The 26,606-nt window shown below is 39.1% G+C and overlaps 1 protein-coding gene across 2 annotated transcripts in view; it reads left to right on the top strand.

The window, feature by feature from the left end:
- Positions 1–259: 259 nt before the first annotated feature.
- The window catches only part of NUCKS1 (nuclear casein kinase and cyclin dependent kinase substrate 1), a 33,212-nt gene continuing 6,865 nt past the window's right edge, over positions 260–26,606 (top strand). The window contains exons 1-3 of one of the 2 annotated variants that reach the window (XM_037155315.2): positions 260–526; positions 22,286–22,335; positions 24,601–24,706. In XM_037155315.2, coding sequence (XP_037011210.1) covers positions 510–526; positions 22,286–22,335; positions 24,601–24,706 — 173 coding nt within the window. In that variant the 5' untranslated portion in view covers positions 260–509. The remainder of the gene's footprint in view (positions 527–22,285; positions 22,336–24,600; positions 24,707–26,606) is intronic. The other variant, XM_037155314.2, reaches the window with a different exon arrangement.

Consider the following 26,606-nt stretch of genomic DNA (forward strand, 5'->3'; position numbering starts at 1 on the left):
AGATGTGACCCAAGACGAATCTGCAATTATGAAGTGGAAACCAGGGGGCCGGCAGCAGAGCAACCATTTTTGTTTTGCGGCCATGCTCTCTCAGAGCATCTTGACTAACAGGACCCAATGGAGGAGGCAGGGCCTATCAAAGGGAGGGGCGGAGCCTGGGGGACGTGATGATTCAAACAGACTAATGAGCTCTGCGCAACTGGCAAAAGCTGCCAATGACCAGGCGTTTTGGGGAGGAGCCCTAAAGCCCTAGTGGGTTTGGTTACACAGCAGCTTTGGCGCATTTTCGGCTGGTTTGATTCATCCATTTTGAAGAGACGGGGGAGCGGGGGTTCGTCTGATTACGGGTCTCTGAACCAAGGACCGGCGGAGTTTGAGAAGCCAGCTGCTCGGGGTCCTGCGGTATCGGCCCCCTCGGCCGAAGTTGGGGGGGGTGGGGCGCCCAGCGCGCGGGGTGGGGGGGGTCCTGGTCTTTGGCTTCTCAACTCGGTCCTGATTCGACAGCGAACATGTCTCGGCCTGTCAGGTCAGTGCGGAGTCTGAGGCCTGGAGCGGGTTGGAGAGGTGGGTGCGGGGTGTATGGTGAAGGAGTCGGGGACACAAGCCTAGAATCTGCTGTCTCCTGTGGCCTCCTTCCTTTCCGGGCCTGAGCGCGCCCTTGAGCATTGGGGGCCTTGCTGGCGCGGAGTGCTGCGTGGGGGGTGGCGGCCGTGCGGCCATGCGCCCATGCGCGCTTCTCCCCGCCCCACTCCGCTGCAGGGCTCTGGGCTGCTCGGCTGCCTCCCCCGCCCCAGCGGGCGGGGTGTTCCCTGAACCGCCAGCGCCGGCCGAAGGGGGAGGGGTGTGAAGTCAGGGTCCCTACCAGGCCCCACCTCCTCGGGGCCAGCCTCTTGGAGCTTTCTGGGGAGACATCGGGGGACCTGGGCTTGGGGTCCCTCACCCTTAAGTGAGGAGGAGTGGAGACACCCGTATTGCCCCTTCCCCATCTGCTTGCGTGGGAGGCTGAAGGGTGGGGAGGACTCAACTCTAGCGGACCGGGAGTTCCACACCGAGGAGGAGGGCAGCGCTGCCACGGGGCCCCGCCTCCGTCCTCCGGGTTGCCCTAGGGCCCCGCCTCCCGCACTGGGTGTGGGCGGGGCCGGTCTTTTCCCCCTCTGGCAAGAGAGTTAGGAAATGGGCCCTGGGGGATGATTGTTGTTTCTCACCCACCTCGGAATTCTGAGGGTCCTTAAGCTCCGGAGTTCGCGCATTTCCCCGACCTTCGTCGGGAAAATGGGAAATGTCCTTCCTTCGGGAGGTGGGGGTTAACAGCACGACCTATATCCCTCTGGTTCTCTTTCCCCACAGCTCTCTACTCTAACCCCGAGTACCTGTCTCGATGTTTTTGTAGTCCTCTCTTTACGCCGAATAAATTTAATAATAAAGGGGTTAAATTCAGTTAAGCATTAGACTTTATTCGGAGAATTCCAACAAGTTTGCTGTTATCCCGCGGACGGTGGAATCGCCCTTTGCCGTTCTCCTGGCTATTGTATGGAATGTGCCATTATGGAGGGGTGTGGCTTAATTCAATCTGTTGAGACCTTTAGGAGAGCGATTGCAAATAAATACTACTTTTCACGTGATATCTGTGACGTTTTCGATGTAAGGAAGTGGCTACGTAGTTTTTAGTAGATAAATAGGTAAAGGTTTAAGTTTTAAAATGTTAACAAGCTGTTTCCCCTTCATTACAAGTTTTGTGAGAAGCGGAAGTATTTGGCCTAGATCTCTAAAGGGAGGTTTGGAACCCGTTCTGTTCTCGACTAGACCATCCGTCTCAACTGGTGGTGTAGAACCCACACCCTGCGCTCAGGGTGGGCATGTGGAGAACTCTAACTGCCTGACCGCTTCTCTGTCTTCTAAGTTAAACATGCATCTCTGATAACTCCCCATCGCCTCCGGGAAGAGTTTTGCCAACTTTTTGGCAGGGAGTCTGAATAGGTAATTTCAGGTTATAGTGTGCATTTCCCCCGCCCCCCCCCTTTTTTTTTTTGCATAAAAATTGAGGTAGCCCATTAGTTTTTGTAGAATGTTTTCTTTAGGATCATGAAATACTCATTTTATCTGGATTGGATCTTCTGTCTTCTGGTGAAGTTGGACTATTATTCTCGACTTTTTAACTTAAGTTCATTAGGTTTTGATGACTTTATTGTGACTTTTTTTTAACTCATGCCTGAATTTGTGTTACCAGATTTAGAAACTACAACACAAGTAGGACTTTATTTTATTTGAAAACTGGATTTTTAATATCACCAGATGGAGACATATATTATTAAGCATGTTCTATAAGATTTTTGGAGGCATTGGGATTTCTGCACTTTTTTTCTTGCTCAGTATGTTGTTAAAAATAATTTTAACTGTTTTTGCTCCTAATTGAAGAAGTTAATGTGGGCTTTTTGGGGGTGACTTTCAAATGATTAATTTCAAAGTAGCTTGGTTTTTATATATTTTAGATAAAAGCTTTTGTAACTATTTTTAAGTCTTTGATATACTCATAACCAAAAATAAAGCAGAAATAATTAAACTTGAGTTTGGTGGTTTGTTAAATTTTCAATTAAAAGTCCTCGTAGGGAAGTGCTTCTGTTTCAAGGTGTAATTGAAGACCTATGTAGCCGAGGGCACTTAACAAAATAATGATTGACATTGATATCAGAATAATTAGCCTTGTTTTTAAACAAACAAACAGGCCCAGGCCGATGTGACTCAGTGGTTGAGTGCCAGATTGCTACCAAAGGGTCATAGGTTTGATTCCCAGTCAGTGCACGTGGCTGGGTTTTGGGCCAGGTTCCCTGTAGGAGGTGTTTTGAGAGGCAACCACCCAATTGATGTTTCTCTCCCTCTATTCCTCCCTTTCCCTGTTTAAAAATAAATAAAATCTTTTTAAAAATTATTTTGGTATGTAATAGTATTAGTACATCTTATTTTGGAGTATGTTTCTTTCCTTAGGCCTATATGTAATTTTCAGGTTTTTTTATGGTTTACAGAATAGTGTAAATATTACTCACTTTCATTTTAATATCAATCTAAGCATTTAAAGAAGATTTAGAAATGTAGTAATGGCTACTTGACATTAGTTTCCAAATGGAGGGAATAAGCTACAACAAATGTGTATAACATAAGAGTATTGTTATTCTTACCTTTGATAGTATCTGAGTCATTGTGTATATGAGGGCTCATATTTCAGGCCTTGGATTTAAATTTATAGTATAAAATTACAGTCTTGGAGCTAGAAAGAAACTTAGATGGATTCATTTTTCAAGGGACTTAACAGGGACCTAACAAATGAATTGCCGTGCATCAAGCTAGTAGATGCTTGACTGGGTCTAGAACCCTGATTTCCTATGAAGTCTTGCTCATCCTCACTCTCCCCCTTTCTGCACTGTAATCACTTTGCCTTCTGCCTGATAAGTATTGATGTAATTGTACTGTATAGAACTTCTAACTTTTCAAAGTGCTGTCATGACTCATCTTTGTGAAGGAGGAAGAATGCTATTATTTGTAAGAGGTGAGAAAGTTCAGAGATATTTACTGACTTGCCCAGAAACCAGGTTTCTTGAAATTAATCTTGGTATATTTTCCAGAGATCCTTTTCTCCCTTAGAGCATCAAGTGTTTTTGATAACTTTTATTTATTTGAGATTGCAAATATTAAACACTGAAATTAACATTAAAAGTTCATATGAGAAAGCATAGGCACTTGCAGTTTGATATAAAATTACTTTTATTTTTTTTATGTTGAAAATTAACAGCTTTCCCATGATTCCAGATTACTTTCTTTCCCAAGAGAATTTTGTTTGAGATGTGTGATTATTCTAAAAATTGTTATTCTTTCTTATCAGAAAGTTAGTTTCAAAAATTTTTTCAGTTAAAGGGAAAACTTGGAAACCTTGAAAATTCCTGCTAGCTTGGGATTTATGATAACAAGTATACACAGGAAGACAAAAAAAATGAGTATCCTAGTAAATGTGGTTAAGTTGAAACTGGTGTTTTATGTCTCGTATTCTCTACTTCCAGGTTGGGGGGAGCAGCTGTTAACCTTGGGTCTGTACTTTTTATTATTACTTAATTGTTACTTTCCTCTAAAAAGACATAAACTGGTCTGTAGACTTTACCTTCAAAGATAACTCAGATAACTTACAAACCCTAAATAATGGGGGAAGTTAACTTTATAACATCACTTTAAGTTGTCACCATTTGCTAACGTTGTTAATTGAGCTGAAAATTGTAATCCAGTGCTTAAAGTGTAGTTTTAGAGTAGTTTCCTGGATAATAAAGTCACTTTGCTAGATGCTTTCACTTTGTCTTATTTTATCCTTATAACCATGTAAGATAGGATTTTTTAAAATTCCCACAAAATAGATGATGAAGTCAGCTGAAAGAGTATGTTATCTGAGGTCATAGAACTATTAAAGAAGAGCCAGGATTTTAACTCTGATTTTCTGAATACAAACCTGGAATTCTTTCCATGTGCCAGTCTTTCCTTCCTAGTATTTGGCATAAAGACGGTCATGTATTTTTTAATTTAGTAATCTTTTTGGTGGTGAATACATGTGACATACCTAGGTTTTTTTGTTCTATATAGAAAATATTTTAAAGAGGAATTTGTTAAACTCAGTATTTCAAAGTCTTTTCAGAGATACTTTTTAATTAGAAGTATTTTTAAGGAAACTAAAAAGAACTTCAGAAATTAAGTCTAGTTCCTTTAATTTACTGTTGATGACTTTAAAGCCAAAGGAAGTGAAGTGTGGACAGAGTAGCAAAGTCAGATTTAGACTGCATGAATTTTAGCTATACTCCTTTTTACTAGATTTACATTTATTGATACTTGTTTCCATGTAGAACCTATTGCAACTAAATAACCCCTCATTTGAATCCATTGGAGCCATACACATTTAGAAGTCAAATTTGCCCTGGCTAGTGTAGCTCAGTGGATTGAGCATGGGCCCGTGAACAAAAGATCACAGGTTCCCAGTCAGGGCACATGCCTGGGTTGCAGGCCAGTTCCCAGCAGGGCATGCACAAAAAGCAACCATACATTGATGTTTCTCTCCCTCTCTCCTTCCCTTCCCTTCTAAAGATAAATAAATAAATTTTTTAAAAAGTCAAATTTTTGTACAGTTTTACAAAGGTGACAGTATGTCTATACTGTATTAATGTGCCATCACCCGGAAGGCATTCCTGCCAAACATGTTACTGTGTCTGTAGTAAGACTTAGGAATTTTCACACACAAAACTGAGAAGCCCCTTATTGTTTAGGTCAAGCCAGGTTTACCATTTTACAAGTTATGAAAAAAATTAGGTTTTCAGGACTTTATGAGTTTGTAAATTGTGCATCGTAGATTTGGACCCTTAATAGAAGTTTCTTTTTGGACCCTTAATAAAAGTTCCTTTCTCAACCTTCAGTGTTAGAAAAAAATAAAATTTTGTTGGCATTCAGTGTAGCCATCACTTACTAAGCAACTCTGTACAAAAATATTCTGCCAGGTAATTTACACATATTTCAAAAATGTGAAACAACTGGTGAAGCAAGATATATATTATCCCCGTTTCATGGGTGAGGTAGCTGAGGCTTGGCTAAGTAACAGTTCACCTAACTATTTAACAGGCAAAGCGGGAATTCAAATCCAGGTGGCCAGCCCAAGCCAGGCTGACCTTTCTGGTGAGACATGGCCATGAGGCGTCACTCTGTCCCAGTCAGTGCTGAACTTTGCTGTCTCTGGAGGGGGTTACAGCTCATGACAGGACTTTTGCGGGAAGGGCCAACTTTAAAATGAGCTTAGGGGCAGGGAATGGAGAAAAGGACAATTTTGAAAAATTGTTTTTAGGGTAAGGGAGGGAGAAAGAGGGAAACAATGTGCGAGAAAAAGGTAGATCCGTCGTTACCTCCCACAATCCCCCAAATGGTGACCTGGCCCCTAATCCGGGCATGTCCCCTGACCTGGAGTTGAGCTGGCGACCTTTCAGTTTGCGGTTAACACCCAATCCATTGAGCCACACCAGTCAGGGCCGATTTTTTTTTAACTGCATGTGGGGATATGTTTTACTGGTGTTCAGAGAGAGAGAGACAGCAATGGCTTGCTTCTAGTAGGCACCAAGACTGGGGATCGAACCTGCAACTATTTTGGTGCATGAAATGATGCTCCAACGAACTGAACCACCTGGCCAGGGTGAAAAGACAATTTTGGGAAGGAATAGAAGACTATGTGAAGGGATTAAAGAAAGACTGACCTAAACGTGGGGGGAAAGTGAAGTGTAGCGTGACACTGGGAAGTGTGAATGTTAGATAAGTGGCGCTGCTCGAAGTACGCGTTTTGTAATACAAGGCCATTTCCGTGACTCAAGTAAGTGAAAAGATTGCAAACCCACCTAGAGGACGCTGCCAGAAAATTAGTGGATTCATTTTGCATGTAAGTATAGATGCAGAAATACCAAATATTAGCTAACTGAATCCAGTGTGTGTTAAAGTATATATGATTAATTAGGATTTGCCCAAGGAACAAAACTTCAAATTTATCACTGATTCATCATACTAAAATACTAATACTAAAAGAAAAACCATGGCATTTGAAAAGGTTCAACACCTAGAACACTCATAATGGTAAAGGTACATTACCTTTAGACAAATTTTGATTAAAAATGGAGTTGATTGAACTGACACAAGTTACAAGCTCTAAGGTAAGTTGGCATTTTTAGTGTTTTAAATCAATTAGCTATGAAACTATTGTGGGAGGTAACCTGGCACAGAAAAACAAACCCGGGTCTCTGGCGACTTGAGTCTCAGCCTCAGCAGAGGTTTATGTAATGGATATGGGGGACTCCATTTGAATAGTAGTACCTTGCATTTATAAAGAATTTCATAATTTTGAAGCTTTGTCTCATAGGTTTCTTTCGGCTCTAAAAAGAAATTAATACAGAGGAAGTTATTTTGAATAAAGGGAGATTGGTTCTTTTTACTTTATTCATTTATGTATTTGGTCCTTTTTTCCCCTGGAAATATAAACCAAGGCCACTAAACTGTAACTCTGGGACACCAGCCGTCCACAGTGTGGTCCATGTGAATGGTGCTCCTCTGGAGCTAATAAGATGTAGAGTCTGCACAGCCCGATGGATTACATTACAGACTTGGTTTCTTGAACTTAATAACAATGAAGTTACTGAGCATGCTGTGAAGTGTTACTTCTATTTACATTTTTGAAATTCTTAGTTGCACTTGCTCTGTTTCGGGAGGATACCTTTGCCTTTCTTTCTGTCTCCTAAACTCCAAGGGCCCTTCTTTTGCTTCTGTAACTTGTTTCCTGAGCCTATGCAGCCTATCTGGCTCACTTCTGTTACCTCTGTAACTTTATAAATGAACGTCCTCTTGTAATTTGAAAAAAGTAAATATAAGTTCTTAAACATAAAGAAATTAGTGTGACTCATTAGATGACAAGTATCGTCTTGGATTGAGGCTAGAGATAAGTTAATTTAGGAGACTGCCATGTTGTACACAGAAGGAGAAAACATACCACGGGACCATTTTGATCAAAGTAGGATATCCCTTTGTTTTGTCTTAAATGTGTTACTTCCCAGGCTGTTGTGGCTCAGTGGATTGAGTGCCAGCCTATAAACCATAGGGTTTCTGGTTCAGTTCCCAATCACAGAACATGCCTGGGTTGCAGGCCAGGTACTCAGCCAGTTTGGGGGTGTGTGAGAGGCAAACCAATAGATGTATCTTGCACATTGATGTTTCTCTCCCTCTAAAAGTAAATAAAAAATTTTAAGATGTAAAATTGCTGAAACCAGTTGTTGCCAGTAGGCTTCATATTTTTTTTAAATGTGTTACTATTTATATTCAAGGAAGTGGAACTGATTGTTTAGAGAATTGCATTACCATATTTTTATTTTTTAAGATTTCATTTATTTTTAGGCAGAGAGGAAGGGAGGGAGAAAGGGAGGGAATCAATGTGTGGTTGCCTCATGCACCTCCAGTTGGGGACCTGGCCTGCAACCCAGGTATGTGCCCTGACTGGGAATTAAAACCCATTGGATTGCAGACCAGTGTTCAATCCACTGAGCCACAACAGCCAGGGCACCATATTTTTAAATAATCACTGTATAAATAGCTATTAATTATAGGTCTTTGAAATACTTACATGAAGACACCATAGGTTGCCAAAAACTGTTTCAACTGAATATAATGTTTTGGGGTGCTTCTTAGTGCATATCTGCTTTTTGAATTGTGTACCCGTTCAGTTGCCTGCTAGGCAAGGGTCATTAGGGAGATTTCATCTGTCAAGACAGAATGACCTAGAAGATGAACTAATTAAGAAACTGAAAATTGGCTTGACTGGGAAGTAAAAACAACCCTGCTTTTCACTGGGCTGGGATAACAGAGCTGTCTGAATTCTACAGACATGCTGCATCTGTAGAGATTTATAATGAGTGTCTAAAATCAGAGACTGTCAGAAACTTTGCTGCTTGAAATTATTTCCGTAAGAATGAAAAACTGCACTTTTGTCAGAAAATACTAAATTCTTTTGACATGGAGAGCCAGATTCAATTTACAACTTCAGAGCTCCAGAGAAGGGATTGCTGTACACAGATTCCACATCTCCTTTAACTTTGCCAAGAAATAGGATGAGAAGAGGTCCACTTTGCAGTCCAGACTTCATGTTGACCTTTTAGAGTGCTGTTGAGCCTATCAAGGCACTGCTGCAGTTAAATTTCACCTAAATTGTACCCTTCCCCAAATCCTGTTAATTTTCCTGTTGGTGGGACGCTCCACGCTTGCGATGAGTAATTCATTGTAATGAGTCGATAAACCTGACTTGAAACAGCTACAGATTGTCCTTGGTGATAGGGTTAAGACAATTTGGGAAGATTTCACTAGAGGTTTAGGACACCCTCTCTGTTGCAGACAGGGCTCTACTTGGTAATGTGGGCATCTGAGACCCCTTCAGTTTCATCCACTTGAGGTTTCTCTATCCCTAATTGCATCGGTTTGCACTAAACTTCTGTAGGCAAAAATCTAGCCCATTTTATTTATCTAATACTTCATCTTACACTCAAATTTGTGTGTGATTTTTTTTTTTTTTTTAGATTTTATTTTTAGAGAGAGAGGAAGGAAAGGAGAAAGAAGGGAAGAAACATCGATGTGTGAGATGCATCAATTGGTTGCCTCTTGCATGCTCCTAACTGGGGACCTGTCCTGCAACCCAGGCCTGTGCTCTACTGGGAATTGAACTGGCAACCTTGCAGGTTAGCAGGCTGGCACTCAATCCATTGTACCATACCAACCAACACTGTATGAATTCACAGGGCTTTTAAGCAAAATATTTTCCTATATGGAAAGAACATGAATGTTTTAGGAATAAGGAGTGCCTGCCATACATACTCATCTTGATGAAAACATTAGCATGATTTTTTTTTTTTTAAGATTTAGTAGGGGATTGTGATAATAACCTAGTAGCAGATGTGCATGTTTACTTATAAATAACAGTGATATAAGATGTAGTGGAAACAATATATCTTAGCCAAAAGGAACTTGAAGCTCAAAACAAATGAAGCATTTGTAAGAAATGACTGTGAATTGAATTCAGGTATCCTGGTTTCTATGAATAATCTTTGAGGGAGAGAAGAAAGAATGAAGAAAGGCAAGTGTCTTAAGATTCAAAGGGAAGAAAATAGTTAATATGCAGAAACTTTAATAGGATCAGTTCTATGGAATAGTTAGATTTGTGTGAATGTTTAGGAAGATTTGGGAGACAGCAAGTACTGACAGTGCCCTGTAGTATGTAGAGTTAGAAAATTGACTTACAAAGTTTATTTGGAAAGTTACAGAGGTAGGAGAAGTGGGCCTGCTAGGCTGGCTAGGCTCAGGATACATTACAGAAGCAAAAGAAGCCCCTTGGAGCTTAGGAGAGAAGAAGGCGCAGGTGTGCTCCCGAGAGCGTGCACACTTAAATGAGAATTTAGGTGAAGTATCTGGCACATAGTTACTGCTATTGTAGTTATTGTTACAAGTCAGCATGGAGTCACAAAAATGAGTCTTGTAGATGGCTTTCTGAGATATCGCAAGCATTTGATTCAAATTTTGCTTTTGTAATATAGATAATTTAGCATGTTTCTTTAATGCAGGCTCTTAACAGCCTTAACATGTCTAAGGAGGTGATAATATCTAAATCGATCTGACCAGGAAAGCTTGGGAAAACCTGTCTTTTACAGAACTCATTTGTAAATTCTGTAATGAAGAAATTTTTTAAATTTCAAATAAGACAAATTTGTGTTCTTAAAATTCTTTTGACTAGCTGTGGTTCCTGGGAATATTTTGTTTGAATGAAAAAGGTTTATTCCTAAAACGTTTAATTATTATTGATGTAAACCATCTTGAATTGCTCTTTAAAAAAATTATTACAATAAAAGAATTAGAATTAAAAACTGGGCCCTGGCTGGAGTGGCTCAGTGGATTGAGCACCGGCCTGGGAACCAAGGAGTCACTGGTTCAATTTCCAGTCAGGGCACGTGCCTGGGTTGCGGGCCAGGTCCTCAGTAGGGGCCACATGAGAGGCAGCCACACATCAGTGTTTCTCTCCCTTTTTCTCTCTCCCTTCCCCCTGTCTAAAAATAAATAAATATTTTTAAAAAGAATTAAAAAGTACATTTTTTGTTCAACAGGAGTTTTTTAAATGATTTTTAGGGAGAAACATTGATTGGTTGTTCCACTTTTATTTTTTAGATCTTATTTTATTTATCTTTAGAGGGGAAGAGAAGGAGAGAAGGGAGAGAAATGTCAATGTGTGATTGCCTCTCATGCATCCACTGCTGGGAACTGGCTTGCAACCCAGGCACGTGCCCTGACTGGGAATCAACTGGCAGCCTGTTGGTTGGAAGGCTGGCTTGTAATCCACTGAGCCACACCTGCCAGTGCCATTGGTTACTTCTCAGGTATGCCCTGACAGGTTGGAACCTGCAACCTTGGCGTTTTGGGTTGCGGCTCTAACAGAGCTACCAGGCCCAGGCCTCAACAGGAATTTTGGCAGAGCATCACAGGAGGTCCTTGTGGGGGAGACAAAGAAATGTAGGCAGAATGAATGTGCCTCAGTAGCCATACCCAAGGAGGGCTGGTTCGTGGGTTGGCATCAACCTGGGTGCCTTCAAAGACCTTGTTCTTGGTCCGTGCTGATTAAGTGTGAGGATGATACTAATTTGAGAAAGATACAAATGTTAAAGTATTGGAGTACAAAAACATTTTAGATTTGGGGAAAAGGAGGTTTTAGTCATTGTTATTGTAATATCCAGCCCATTGTGTGATGTAACAGCCCAAAAGGCAACCGAGAGCTTGGACTGCATTAGTACAAATGTGGAGTAGAATAGGAAGAGGACAGTCATAATCTGATGTGCACCCCTCCCCCACACACCTTTTAAAACCATGTCGTCGTGTTTAGATCAAGGCACTACTTCCTAGACTTGACAGAATGTGAGGTGGTGTGGAGGAAGGCATCTATCTAGGTTGTGAGGATGCTGGAAAATGTGATGAGGAAGAGTTAAGAGGAACCCCGGTATTTAGCCTCTGCTCCGCGGAGGAGGGGTTAGATTTAGACCATGGTAATCCCAAGAGGTAGAGTAGAGAATCATTTAGTGGATTTTAGAGGCAGATTTCACCTCATTGAGGAGAACCGTTTAATTATTGGAGTTTTCTTAGAATAGCCTGCCTTGGGAGATCAGAAGAGGCTCTCAGTCATTCCCTGTTGATAGGATAAATTTTGAGTAAGGCTGGATTAGATTGTCTGAAGTCCAGAAGCCTAGTATATGTAATACACATGTTATAATCATCACCCTACCGCTCATGCATACGCATACACACACACACACCAAACTTGGATAGGTTTTGTGAGTGTTTAAGCTTGAAACTGATTTGTTGGGGGGGGGGTAGGGGTGGGCTGTGGATCAATAACATTGTTTTTTGTGGGAAGAGATTTTAGAAATCTCTTTTTGCAATCCAGTTTTTAGTCTAAAGCAGTGGCTTTCAACCATTTTTGATGACGTTCCAATAAATACATTTGACATTGTAATTGTACACATAAGTACACATACAGCTGGAACACAAGTTTCAGGAACTTAGTATTTAGATACAGCTTGCGCTGATATTTTCAATTTCCTTTTTCTTCTAAAATGCAGGCTATATACTAGTAAACTGATACCAAGACTCATTAAATGGGTTGTGACCTATAGATTAAAAAACATTTTTTAAGGGCCTCATTGATCTGACGAAATGATATTTTTACCACCTAGGCCTAGGTAATCTATGCTGGCTATTTCGGGTTTCTCAAAACTCAGGTTTCAAATGTACTCTGCCTAATGAGAAACTTATATTCTAGAAAATTAGCAAGGTGGTTTTGTTCTTCCCTGACCAGAACAATATAAATCATTCAGGATAAAAAAGCGTGATCGAGCTAAATAAAGTAGTAAATGTCTCTGATTTGCCTTGAGAAAATGGTTTTGTTTTCCTTAAGTGATATAAAGCTTAGGGTTTTTAAAAGTTCTGCTCCCTCACCTAGAGCTTGCTTATCTTTCTCCCTATTTTGATGTGCAGGTTCATTATAAAATAGAATTGGGTTATGTGATCTTAGTTGTTTTCTCATCCAGAAGCAAAGGAGTTAGATGAGATAACCTCAAAGGTGTGATTCCGTCTCTGGTATGATCATTGACTCTTTAGAATGTTAGCTTTACATACCTCACTTTTCATGAATATTATGTTTTGGTCTTAGACCTCTGCTGCTATAAGGAAGAAAAAGCATTTGGAGGGTACACTTATCAGTATTGAGTAGAAGTTGATGATTAAGAGTGAAAGAAAAAAATCCTGTTGTTCCTGAACTGCTGGAGTGATCAGCATTTGGTGTCCCCAACACATCTTTCAGTGTTCTTTCTCTGGCTTCCACTTTACCTCTCATTTAACTGATGCAGAAGTGGGGGCTTCTCACCTCAGCCCTCTGGCGATCACCTACAATTGGTTCATTGTGTGTGACCAAAGTACTCTTAGAACATAAATAGATTATACAGCTTTTAAAGTAAGAGTAGGTGTATCATTGGAGTTTTTGTGTTCCTATATTTTGTATTTAAACATTTATTTTCCTTATAGGGTTCCTTTTTAAAGAGGTGGGAAGGGAGAAAGAGAAACATCGGTTTGTTGGTCCACTTATTTGTGCGTTCATTGGTTGGTTCTTGTGTCAGTCTGAACAGGCCAATGCTTAACCAGCTGAGCTACCTGGCCAGGACACAATTTTCTATTCTAGTGCAAACTTTTAGACTTGTTTAGATGGAACTCCAGTTGATTTGAGTGATAGAAATTGAGCTAACTTGTATGGTGGCTTTAAAATAGCAGCTGTTGCTACTTTATTTGGCCTTAATGGTAACCTGAAAACTTTATTGTAAAGTTGGAAATAATATAAAAACGGGCATTTTGGTATTGCGTTTTAATGAGATGAGCAATAAACCTTTAAGTCATTCTTTCTAAATGGTACTAGAGCCAGTATTCTTAAGATATTTTAAAATGGAGTGACTTGTGTTCAGGTAATTACAAGCGTTACTTAACAGTGTTCCAGATTGCAGTGATATTCTGGGTGGAACAAATTAGTGCTTACACAAAGTTATAATAGCCGCTGCTTCTGGATGGTTGTGGACCTGGCACTCACAACAATTTTGAGAGTTAGGTATTGTTATTCCTATTTTACAGGTGAGAACACTGAAGTTCATTGAGGGGAGGTAACTTGCTCAAGGACATACAACTAGTAAGTGGCAGAGCCAGGATTTAAAGCCAATTTTAAAAATCTGTGTTTTTTAACCTTTATTTTATGTTGAAATTTTGTTTCTTCTTCCAGTTCTAGTTGTTGATGCTCATTTTATACACTGAAGAGTTGGCTTAGCTTTGGCATTTAATTTATGGTATTTTGAGGAAGTAAGAATGTTTCTTTGTTTTCAGCTTAAGTAAAACTTCTTAAACTTAAATATTTCTCTTAAGGGTTGTGCTTCTATCCCAGTATATCATGTCAGTTTCCAGTTTACATAGGAATAAGTTAATCAAAATGTGTTTCAACCCTAAATAAGGTAAACTCCAAGAAATGGAAATAGTGTATTGTCTGGAATAGCAACTTTAGAGGGCAGGAAATGAACCAAACTTATTATAACTCATTACAAGATTTATTGTGGATGAACCTTGTTCTCATAGATTTTTAAATTATTTTTCTCTTCCCTCTTTAGCATTTATAGATGGATACATTTTTTGACCAGTTACCTGTAAGACATGGGTGCTTCTATATTCATATTTTGCCTTCCTCAGTTTTTATAGTTTTGTGATAAAATTACATTTACTCTGGCCATTTTCATGTCATTGAAAATTGTTTAGTGTTTCAAAGGAAGGAGTGGTCTTCTAATTTGATTTTGAGAATTTTAAATTTAAGTGTGTATATGTCAGTATAGACTACATGTCATTTTTGTAGTTCTTGAAAACTGGGACAGAAGAAACTGTACTGTGCTCTGACGAGTTGGGCTCAGTTGGTTGAGTGTCCTCCCACAAAGCAGGGGTCACCGGTTCAGTTTCTGGTCAGGGCACTTGTGTAGGTTTCGGGTTCAATCCCTAGTCAAGGAGCATGAGAGGCAGCTGATCAGTGTTTCTCTCCTCGTTCTTGCTGCCCCCATATCTAAAAATAAATGAAACCTTTTTTAAAAAAGAAAAAGCACACTACATAGTTCTCTTTTTAATTTCTTAATGTAACAAGTTATTTAATATGGCAGAAACTAGATTTTCTTTTGTTAAGGACAGTGGTCATTAAATGTCTGATTGGCTCAAAACTCCACGGGCATGCTTGTCCTTTGTATTGATACCCTTTCCTACCATAATCTTTAGCAGAGGCCAAATCATTCATTCATTAAATGCATCTATTGAATTTGGTGTTACAGATGAAGAAGAGACAATCCCTGTCCTCAAGAAGTTCACCTTTGTTAGGGAACAGATGTTTAGTAATTACACAGTATAAGAGAATCAAAGGTGTTGAAGTGAGGTTGAACCTGTTATGAATGGGGAGTGATGCGAATAGCATTCTAGGCCAAGGAGCCACATAACCAATAGGAAACAACATCATTGGAGGAATTGCAAAGTTCCTGGGTTGCTTTACTATTAAATGGCAAGAGATGAGACTTTAAGGAGATGGGATTTTATTCTTTAACATATGTTATAAAATTAGGTTTCTAACAGATCTTTTCAGTTTGACCCTAAGAGCAGAAAGTTCAGAAAACATTTGAGTGCCTACTTTTTCCTTGCTCTGTCAGAAACGTGGATGTGGTTATTACTTTCAGGAGGCTCAGATTAGTGAAGGAAAAAATGGGATAGTGAGCTCTGGCTGGTGTGGCTCAGTGGATTGAGCTCCGGCCTGTGAACCAAAGGGCGGCTGCCTGGGTTGCAGGCCAGGTCCCCTATAGAGGGTATATAAGAGGCAGTCACACACTTAATGTTTCTCTCCCTCTCTTCTTCCCTCCTTCACCTCTCTCAAAATAAATAAAGTCTTCCTTAAAAAAATGGTATGGTGTTACATGTTAGAATATGTAGTATGCAAAAGAGTAATTGACTATTTCTGATTGAAAAGAATTGTTTGTCATTAAATTTTAATAATATTTAATTTATAGCATAACTTCTTAGATCTGTCAGCAACTTAAGTAATCAGTTTCAACAGAGGAGGACCTGAGGCCAAGAGGAATTCTTAATTTTGCTTGATGTTTTAGAACCAGAACTCAGGATTTTTACTAACAAAGATTCTGTACTTATTACTGTATAATAATTTTCTGGAGTGTTCCCTATTGATACACTAAGAAAGTAACTATCTTTGTCAAACTGCCAGAAAGTTGTTTATGTTGAACCCACACTTGATTGGATCAGCAACATTTACTACTACTAGTTTTAAAGCCCTAAAGTAGCCAACACATTTTCCCTTATTAAAGTTAAACGTCTAGTTCATTCAGTTGTTCTTCATATGACAATATGTTTCTCCACTCTAGCTACCCTTCTTAAAATAGTCTCATCAAATGTATTGATTTATGGTACCCAGAAACTATACTGATAAAATTTGAGTAGAGACCCCCACCAGCATGGAAAGCTGGAAGGATTATCCTGTGATTTCAGAAACTCTACATTAATTATTAGTGATTGTTTTTTTTAATTTGTAATAATTTTTATTGATTATGCCACTACACTTGTTCTATTTCCTCCCCTGCGCTCCTCTCCCCCACCACCCCACCCTTTAGTTTATGACCACGTGCCTCAAGTTCTTTAGATTCTATATTTCCCCTATTATTCTTGCCCTCCCCCTATCTGTTTTCTACCTACTGCTATTTATTTTCTGTACCTTCTCCCCCCTTCTCCTCCTCCCACTCCCCTGTTGCTAACCCTCCATGTGATCTTCATTTCTATGGTTCTGCTCGCGATCTAGCTGTCCTCTTAGTTTGCTTTGGTTTTAGGTGTGGTTCTTAATAACTGTGAGTTTGCTGTCCTTTCACTGTTCATATTTTTTTTAATCTTCTTTTTCTTAGATAAGTCTCTTTAACATTTCATATAATAAGGGCTTGGTGATGATGAACTCCTTGAACTTGATCTTATCTGAGAAGCACTTTATCTGTCCTTCCATTCGAAATGAAAGCTTTGCTGGATAGAGCAATCTTGGATGTAGGTCTTTGGATTTCACGACTTGGAATACTTCTTTCCAGCCCCTTCTTGCCTGTAAGGTCTCTTTTGAGAAATCAGCTGACAGTCTGATGGGAACTCCTTTGTTAGGGGACTGTCCCCTTATCTCTTGCTGCTTCTAGGATTCTCTCCTTCATTTTAATCTTGGCTAATGTAATGATGATGTGCCTTGGTGTGTTCCTTCTTGAGTCCAACTTCTTTGGGACTCTCTGAGCTTCCTGGATTTCCTGGAAGTCTATTTCCTTTGCCAGAATGGGGAAGTTCTCCTTTATTATTTGTTCAAATAAGGTTTCCACTTGTTGCTGTTCCTCTTCCCCTTCTGGTGCCCCTATAATTTGGATGTTGGGATGTTTCAAGATGTCCTGGAGGTTCCTAAGCCTCTCCTCATTTTTTTGAATTCTTGTTTCTTCATCCTTTTCTGTTTGGTCATTTTCCCCCTCCTTCTGGTACACTTCCTTGATTTGAGTCCCAGTTTTCTTTCCATCACTATTGGTTTCCTGTGCATTTCCCTTCATTTCAATTAGTTTAGCCTTTATATGTTCCTCTAATTTGTGACTAAAATCAACCAGTTCTGTGAGCATCCTGATCACCAGTGTTTTGAACTGTTTAGGTTGGCTATTTCTTCATTGCTTAGATTTATGGGCTCTGGGGCTCTGAGTTCTTCTTGAGCCATGTTTTGATCTGTTTGCGCCTGTTATGTACAAGGAGAGGAGCCTTAGGTGTTCACCAGGCGGGGCCACCCAGGTCGCTAGTTTGTGATGCTGTATGTGGGGGTGGGGTCAGGGAGGGAGCAATAGCAGTCCCCTCTGCTGCTTCCTGGTGCTGGGACCTGCATGGTCTGTCTCATTGCTCGCTCCTTCACTGGTTTATCTACGTGCAAATGTGTGACCGCGGTCAGCCAGCTGCCTTGCACCTTCACTGGGTCCGCCTGTCACTACCCCACACCTGGAATTGGCCCTCCGCTGCCTGGGTTAGGGGATACTTTTTGCCTGACCTGCTCTGCTACCGGCTCCACCCCTCTTACCGGTCTAGCTGAGTGGTTCCTTGTTGTCGGACTCCGTATTGTTCAATTTTCTGTGGTTTTGGCTGCGTTTATTGTTGGTAAAACTTTGTTGTTTTTAGATTTGGTTGTGCGAGAAGGCAAAGTGTTTCCACTTACGCCTTCATCTTGGCGGAAGTTCTAGTGATTAAGATTTTAAACTCCCTGTTCTGGTTGCTTTCTTTCCCCTGGTTCCATGTCCCATACTCTGCGATTGTAACACCAAAAATCATTGTCTTTGCATTATGATAATAATATTGTTTCTCATGGCCTCTGTCATTAAAAATCACTTTTGGTAGAATATGGTTGGCATTTGATTACCAGCCACCCCTCACCCAAATAGTTTGTTTTTTAGAAAGAAGATATTTTTCTTTTCCTTTTAATTATGGTAAAATAACAAATTTAACATCCGAACCATTTTTAAGTGCACAGTTCAGTAATGTTAAATACATTCACTTTTTTGTACACTCAACCTCCAGAACTCTTCCTTTTGCAAAATTGAAAGTGCGCATGCCATTAACTTGCCATTTCTCTCTACTCCAGCTCCTGGCATCTACTGTGCTCCTTTCGGTCTGTGAATTTGACTACTCTGTACAGCATATACGTGATACTAACTCATATTTTTAAAATTAGCTTTCCTAATAGAATGATGGTACCTTTGACATATAAACTCAACTTATAACAAAACTAGTAGTCTACTTTTGACTGGAAGCCTTACCAATAGCATAAGCAATTCATTAACACATTTGTATGTTACATGTAGTATAATATTATTAATACAATAAAGTAAGCTACAGAAAACTGTTACTAGGAAAATAGTACGGAAGAGAATATACATTTATAGTACTGTATTTATCGATTACTGTAAGCTTGTCTCATCTGTTCAAAGGATAAAAAAATCTCTATTAAGTATACCCGTGCATTTCAAACCTGCCTTGCTCAAGGCTCACTGTAGTTAGAGCATAGTTCTTAGTTTTGCATCTTGACTCATTGAAGTAGTAAATTGAGAAGATAACTGATTGATGTAGACTAAAGAAAAACTGAAGGAGAAAATTCCTTTAAAACCTTTCTTTTTTCTCTAAAGCAAAGGGTATGGCTATATGCTTTTCAGCATCTAAGCCCCAAATATGTTCTTAGAATTCATTCCTACACCTATCATTTTGCATACTACACACAGGTTATTTGTACCGGTGTTTGAATTCTGATCATCCTGTCTTTGAATTTAAATGGTATCTTAGCTCTGGCTGGTGTGGCTCAGTGGATTGAGCACCAGCCTGCAAAGCAAAGGGTTGCCGCTTCAACTTCCAGTCAGGGCACTGCCCTGGGTTGTGGGCCAGGTCCCCAGTAGAGGGTGTGTGAGAGGCAACCACACATTGAGGTTTTTCTCCCTCTCTTTCACCCTTCCCCTCTTTCAAAAATAAATCTTTTACTATCTTATCTTTATTATAAAACCAGGAATATCTCTCTACTCTGGTTTAAGTGTACTTGGTGGCATGTTTCTCTTCACCCTCTCAGTTCTCTTGTTAGTCACAGTGCATGTGAGGCTCCTTTGGAAGCCATGCGCTCTGGGTTCCCACATGGAAGCTTACCTGTACCGGGTGGGGCAAAAGTAGGTTCAGTGTTGTTCGTATGGAAAATAATATAATAAACAGAAATATAAGAACAAGCTGGCATACTCACAACTGTAAACCTACTTTTGCCCCATTGTGTATATTTTTGGAGGAAGGATTTTAAATGTTAGGGTTTTTAGAATGTAAAGTAGGAAAATGGGAATTAAGGTTTGTTTGAGATATTAAAAAGATGCCTTACCTAGAAGGAAGTACTTAACATCATTGAGTCAAGGAGACACATAAATTTGGTAGATTTTCATATTCATAGACCCTTTAATAAAAAGAATCTTTCGAATTCTTTTTATTCTTTAATAAAGAGTAATTCTGACTTCCGCCAAGATGGAGGCCTAGGTGGAAGCACTGTGCCTTCTCGCACAACCAAGTTTAAAAACAACAAAGCACAACCGAGTTTAAAAACAACAAAGTTTTAGCAACAAAAACACAGCTAAACCACAGAAAATTGAACCATATGGAAGTCTGACAACAAGAATCCTTCAGCCAAACCGGTAAGAGGGGCAGAGCCAGCAGCAGAGCAGGGTCGGGCAGGAAAGATACACCAGACCAACCTGGGCTTGCAGGCAGTGGGCGCATCCCAGGTGTGTTGTAGCAGCGGGTGGACCCAGTGAGGGCTGACCCGGGTCACACATTTGTGCCCAGATAAACCAGTGAAGGAGCAAGCAGTGAGACAGACCATGCAGGTCCCAGCAGCAGGAAGCAGCAGAGGGGACCACTATTACTCCCTCCCTGACCCCACCCCCACATACAGCATCACAAACTAGCGACCTGGGTGGCCTCACCCTGATGAACATTTAAGGCTCCACTCCTTATACGTAACAAGCACAAACAGATCAAAACATGGCTCAAGAACAACTCAAGAGTCCCAGAGCCAATAACTCTAAGCAACCAAGAGATAGGCAAACTTTCAGATGCACAGTTCAAAACACTGGTGATCAGAATGCTCACAGAACTGGCTGACTTTAGTCACAAATTAGAGGAACATATGAAGGCTAAACTAATTGAAATGAAGAGAAATGCACAGGAAACCAATAGTAATGGAAAGGAAACTGGGGCTCAAATCAAGGAAGTAGACCAGAAGGAGGGGGAAAATGACCAAACAGAAAAGGATGAAGAAACAAGAATTCAAAAAAATGAGGAGAGGCTTAGGAACCTCCAGGACATCTTGAAACATCCCAACATCCAAATTATAGGGGCACCAGAAGGGGAAGAGGAACAGCAACAAGTGGAAACCTTATTTGAACAAATAATAAAGGAGAACTTCCCCATTCTGGCAAAGGGAAATAGACTTCCAGGAAATCCAGGAAGCTCAGAGAGTCCCAAAGAAGTTGGACTCAAGAAGGAACACACCAAGGCACATCATCATTACATTAGCCAAGATTAAAATGAAGGAGAGAATCCTAGAAGCAGCAAGAGATAAGGGGACAGTCCCCTAACAAAGGAGTTCCCATCAGACTGTCAGCTGATTTCTCAAAAGAGACCTTACAGGCAAGAAGGGGCTGGAAAGAAGTATTCCAAGTCGTGAAATCCAAAGACCTACATCCAAGATTGCTCTATCCAGCAAAGCTTTCATTTCGAATGGAAGGACAGATAAAGTGCTTCTCAGATAAGATCAAGTTCAAGGAGTTCATCATCACCAAGCCCTTATTATATGAAATGTTAAAGAGACTTATCTAAGAAAAAGAAGATTAAAAAAAATATGAACAGTGAAAGGACAGCAAACTCACAGTTATTAAGAACCACACCTAAAACCAAAGCAAACTAAGAGGACAGCTAGATCGCGAGCAGAACCATAGAAATGAAGATCACATGGAGGGTTAGCAACAGGGGAGTGGGAGGAGGAGAAGGTACAGAAAATAAGTAGCATAGACGGTAGGTAGAAAATAGATAGGGGGAGGGCAAGAATAGTAGGGGAATATATAGAATGTAAAGAATAGAATCTAAAGAACTCGAGACACGTCATAAGCTAAAGGGGGGAATGGTGGGGGAGGGGTGTGCAGGGTAGAGGGGAGTGAAGGGGGGAAATAGAACAACTGTAATGGCATAATCAATAAAATATATTTAAAATAAAAAAGAATAATTTTAACCCTGGCTGGTGTAGCTCAGTAGATTGAGCGTGGGCCTGGGAACCAAACAACCACAGTTTGATTCCCAGTCAGGGCACATGCTTGGGTTGCAGGCCAGTTCCCAGCAGGGGACACATGGGAGGCAACCATACATTGATGTTTCTCTCCCTCTCTCCTTCCCTTCCCCTCTAAAGATAAAAAAATATTTTTAAAAAGTTTACCCCCAAAATAATAATTCGTTAATAAAATAATATTGCTTTAATAAAGAATTATCTTTTATTCTTTTATGGTCAGTTTTTTCTTCCCCTCCTGTATAAGGCTTAATTTACTGTCACCATTATTTATATATGATAATGTAATTGCATTTTAAAAATCACTTCATCTTGAAAGAACTCAGTAATAACTTGTCTATCAGGTATACGTGGATATGTGTATGTAGCAGTAAGAGAAAACATTTACAGTTTGGTTCGTGCACATGTAAACAGAAATGGTAGTTTGGGTCATTTTGCTGTTTTATGTATGTGTGTATGGGGTGGTTTAGTGGGGAAGAATAATATTTGATAACTGAGGCAAGCAATAAGAGGACTATAGTTTGAAACGCTTGGTTTAAACTGCATGTTACTGTAACAAAATGCGTTTGGCTGAGGTGGGGACTTCAAAACATTTTGGTTGCATGCAAGAGGCAACCAAAATGTTTGGAAAAAAATTTTTCCGAGAGCTAGTTCTAGTTCTGCTTATGAAAAATGTGTTCTAATATCATAGAAAATCCCTACATTTTTATAATCTTAATTTAGGATCTCTTCTTTCTACAGAAATAGGAAGGTCGTTGATTATTCACAGTTTCAGGAATCTGATGATGCTGGTAAGTTTTCTGTTTAAATTGTAAATTGGACCCCTAGTGGAAGCATCACCAGCTTACAAACTTTTTCATTATGCTGTCAGAACATTTTATTTATTTTTAGACTGTATGTCTGTAAATTACATCAAGCTCTCTGTCACACAAAAGTTGAACTTGTATAGATTTTAACTTTTCTTTGATACAAATACTTGAATAATTTACCTGGTTTTTTGTATTCCAAAGTTTAAGTGTACAATAATTCTAATGCAATGTTTATTAGTTAATATATCTCCTGCTATCACAGTTTAAACTTGTAACTTGTAATAGGGAATGTTAAGTTTTTTACATAGTAAAGTCACTAAGATGACAGTATTTTGTGAAACAACTTTGATTTGTGAACCATCATAGGATGAGAAGTGGATCTTAAATCTTAGTCATAATAGGTTTCTTTAGAATGTGATGTTTCTATTCTCTTTTAAAAAATTATTGATTGATTTTAGAGAGAGGGAGGAAGGGAGAAAGAAAAAAAGAAAGAAAGAGAGAAACATCAGTTTGTTTTTCTACTTACTTATGCATTCATTGGTTACTTTTTGTATGTCCCCTGACTGGTAATCGAGCCCACAACCTGCAACATATTAGTTTGGTGCTCTAACCTTTGGTGCTCTAACCAACCGAGCTACCCGGCTGAGTTACCTGGCCAGGACTAGAATATGATATTTCTAATCTCATTGTTTTCTAGGAGCATTTACTAGTCTTTTTTTCTTTCTTTTTTTTTTCCCAGATCTAATTTTATTGTATAAGTAATATATGCACTTTTAGAGACTTTAGAAAATTCAGAAATGTGTAAGGAACAGTAACAAATAAATAAATAATCCAAACTCCCGGAGGGAATACTAACACTTATTAAATAATTGCAAAATGTTTGCATTAATTCATTTAATCCTTAGAACAATCCAGGATGTATATTATTATTTCCATTCTGCAGATAAAGAAACTGAGGCAAAGATATTACACAAGATTCCTTAGCCAGCAAATGGACATTTTAGCCATTTTGTTGAAAGAGCTTTTGACTTTTTCCCCCCTTAAATAAATAAATCTAGTTGAAGCCTTGCCGTAGAATTGTGGACTCTGTCACTCTCCTGCCACATCCCTACTTGTGGTTTTCTTCCTCATGTTATTAGAAGTTACTTGAGGCTTGACCAGATAACTCAGTGGGTTAGAACAGTGTCCTGATACACCAACACTGTGGGTTCGATGCCCAGTCAGGGCACCAACAAGAAGCAACCAATGAAGGCATAAATAAGTGGAACAACAAATTGATGTTCCCCCCTCTCCCCCTGTCCTATCTCTCCTCTTTCTCTCTCTAAAATTAAATTTTTAAAAAAAGTTACTGAGCACTGGCTGGAGTGGCTGAGTGGATTGAGTACCAGCCTGTGAACCAAAAGGTCACCAGTTCTATTCCCAGTCAGGGCACATGCCTGGGTTGCAGGCCAGGTCCCCAGTTAGGGGCATGTGAGAGGCAACTGATCAATATTTCTCTCACACATTGATGTTTCTCTCTCTCTCTTTTTCCCTCCCCTCCCTTCTTTCTAAAAATAAATAAAATATATTTTTTAAAAGTTACTTGAAAAATTCCTGTTAATGGTAATAAGATATTCCATAATAGAATTTATAATGTTTTTCAACACTTATTAGTGGTTTGAGCTCCAGACTACTCCCAGATCCTCACCACTATGTCTAATGGTGTAGTAAACTGTTTTGGAAATACTCACCTTAAGGCCGGGTAATTTTCTTGAGTTTAATAGGACTTTTGAAATTGGAGGTATTTTCCTCAAGTGCCAGAGTATACTGTAACTGATACTTTAAAAGGAATTTATTTAATAACAAATTGTATTATGATTGTAGATTTGTGGGTTCTTTACATTCTAAAATGCTTATAATAATATACTCATTACTATAATAGTTTTAAAATGCAAAGATGAGAGAACATGGGAAAATATTTAATAAAGGGGTAGGATATAAAATGATAGGAGATATTTGGCTATGGATATATTAAAATATACACACATGAGGACTAGAGGGTAATATGCAGAAATAGAGAAGATTGAGTTAAGGTGGTGGGACCGGGACAGAAGAATTTGTTCTTAAGTGAAAATAAAAAATTATATGGGAAATCCTGCCCCTTACCATTTGAATAGCACGAGAGGTAATTATTTCAGTAAATACAGTAGTAATTTCTACATGTTAAGATGATAACATAGTTTATTGACTTTGAAAAATGCTGTCTAGATGAAGATTATGGAAGAGATTCAGGCCCTCCTGCTAAGAAAATTCGATCATCTCCTCGAGAAGCTAAAAATAAGAGGCGATCTGGGAAGAATTCACAGGAAGATAGGTAAGAGGCCTTGTTAAGTTGTCCCTGCTTACGCTGTCAACCACTCTGGGGTGAGGGTAATTTCATTTCTTTTGGGAAGACACTAATGGTCCACTTAATGTTTTGCATATTTAATCTTAACTTAGGCAAGGCTTCTGAGACTAAAGGAGAATGAGTGATCTTTTTCGTTCAATTATAAATCACTGGTAAAATCATTACTAAAGCTTAGAAAATTTTAAGTGTATAGTCTGCCAAGTTTTACTGACTATAAGCAATTCTCTTTTGTTTAAGTAATTTAATCATTCGGGGTCATTTCCCTTCCCTTAGGTTGTTTGTTTGTTTGTTTGTTTGTTTAAAACATTTTATTAATTTATTTTTAGAGAGAGGGGAAAGGAGGGAGACGGAAAGGCAGAGAAACATCAGTGTGTGGTTGCCTCTTGTGCACCCCCCACTGGGAACCTAGCCCACAACCCAGGCATGTGCCCTGGCTGGGAATTGAACCGGCCACCCTTTGGTTGATGGGCCAGCATCCAATCCTCTGAGCCATACCAGCAGGGTCAAAGTCTGTTTTTTAACCATTGAACTATATTCCAAATAGTACTATTAGGTATTTGCAGTTCAAAGACAGGAATAATATTTCTTACTAGTTCTAGATATTTACTGACACACACTAAAACCACTCTGGGCAGAAGTCTTAGCATTCTGAATTTACAGAATGCTAAGTTTGCAGGAATAATGATACTGAATATATACAGTAACCTCATTTTTATGTTTGCTTGTATTGCTAACATCTAATATTTTCTTTATTGGAGAATTTCAGAAAAATGTGGGTAAACAAATCTTTCATAGTTTCATAGTATATCTCTAATCCAGTTTTATAATAGCAGCCCAATATTATCTTATATTAAGTATATTTCTTCTAAGAATGAGCTTTCTTGTAGGCTGTTATAATGTCTTTTTTATATTATTATTTTTCATAATGTCTTCTTGATGTAATTAATATCTAGCTAAATTTTTCCTTGTTGTAGTCATTCAGTTTTATTATTCTCTCCAAAGTGTCAGCAGTGGTTGGAGTAAATACAGCTTTTATTGCCATTATGTTTATTCCGTCAGACCATATTATGTTGATTTTTCCTTTGGTCTCTACTTAAAAGCTCAGCTATGCCCTGACTGTTGTTTCTTTCATACATCAGTGTTTCTCTCCCTCCCTAAAACTAAATAAATAAAATCTTTTAAAAGTGTTTTTAAAGAAAAAAAAATGTTTTTAAAAAGCTCAGATATTAACTTGGCTCTGCTGTAATAGGACTCAAAGATTAATGGTTTCTATAAATTCAATAATAAAACAACTTGAGAAAAGTCATATAATTTACTGTCATAGACTTGTGAATAAATGCTTATTTTGCATAAAAACATTTCTATAGAACAGTTACAGCCCTGGCTGCTGTGGTTCAGTGGATTGAGTGCTGGCCTGGGAACTAAACAGTTGTAGGTTCGATTCCTGGTCAGGGCACATGTCTTGGTTGCGGTCCAGGTCCTCCGTTGGAGGCCGTGTGAGAGGCAACCAATGGATGTTTCTCTCACATATCAAAGTTTCTCTTCCTCTCTTTCTGCCTCCCCTCCCCTCTCTCTAAAAAATAAATAAAAATTTTAATAAAAGCTTTTTAAAAAAAGGAACAGTTACAGGTTTCAGAATTACAGTTTCTTGCATCAGATTGCTTAGTTAAAGAAATATGGTGGTTTTTTTTCTTCACTTAGGAATCTTGGGTTTAGTAGTTTGTCATTTGAGTATGGTCTAGATTATGGGAAATACCAAGAGATTTACAAAACCTACTGTTTAAGAAAGGAAAGTTATGAAGAGAATTTTTATGTATGACTTTTGTTTTTTTTTGTTTGTTTGTTAGAATTTTTTGTGAAATCATAA

This window comes from Artibeus jamaicensis, unplaced genomic scaffold, assembly GCF_021234435.1.
Source record: "Artibeus jamaicensis isolate MK-2021 breed Jamaican fruit bat unplaced genomic scaffold, CSHL_Jam_final contig_475, whole genome shotgun sequence".
Classification (NCBI taxonomy): Eukaryota; Metazoa; Chordata; class Mammalia; order Chiroptera; family Phyllostomidae; genus Artibeus; species Artibeus jamaicensis.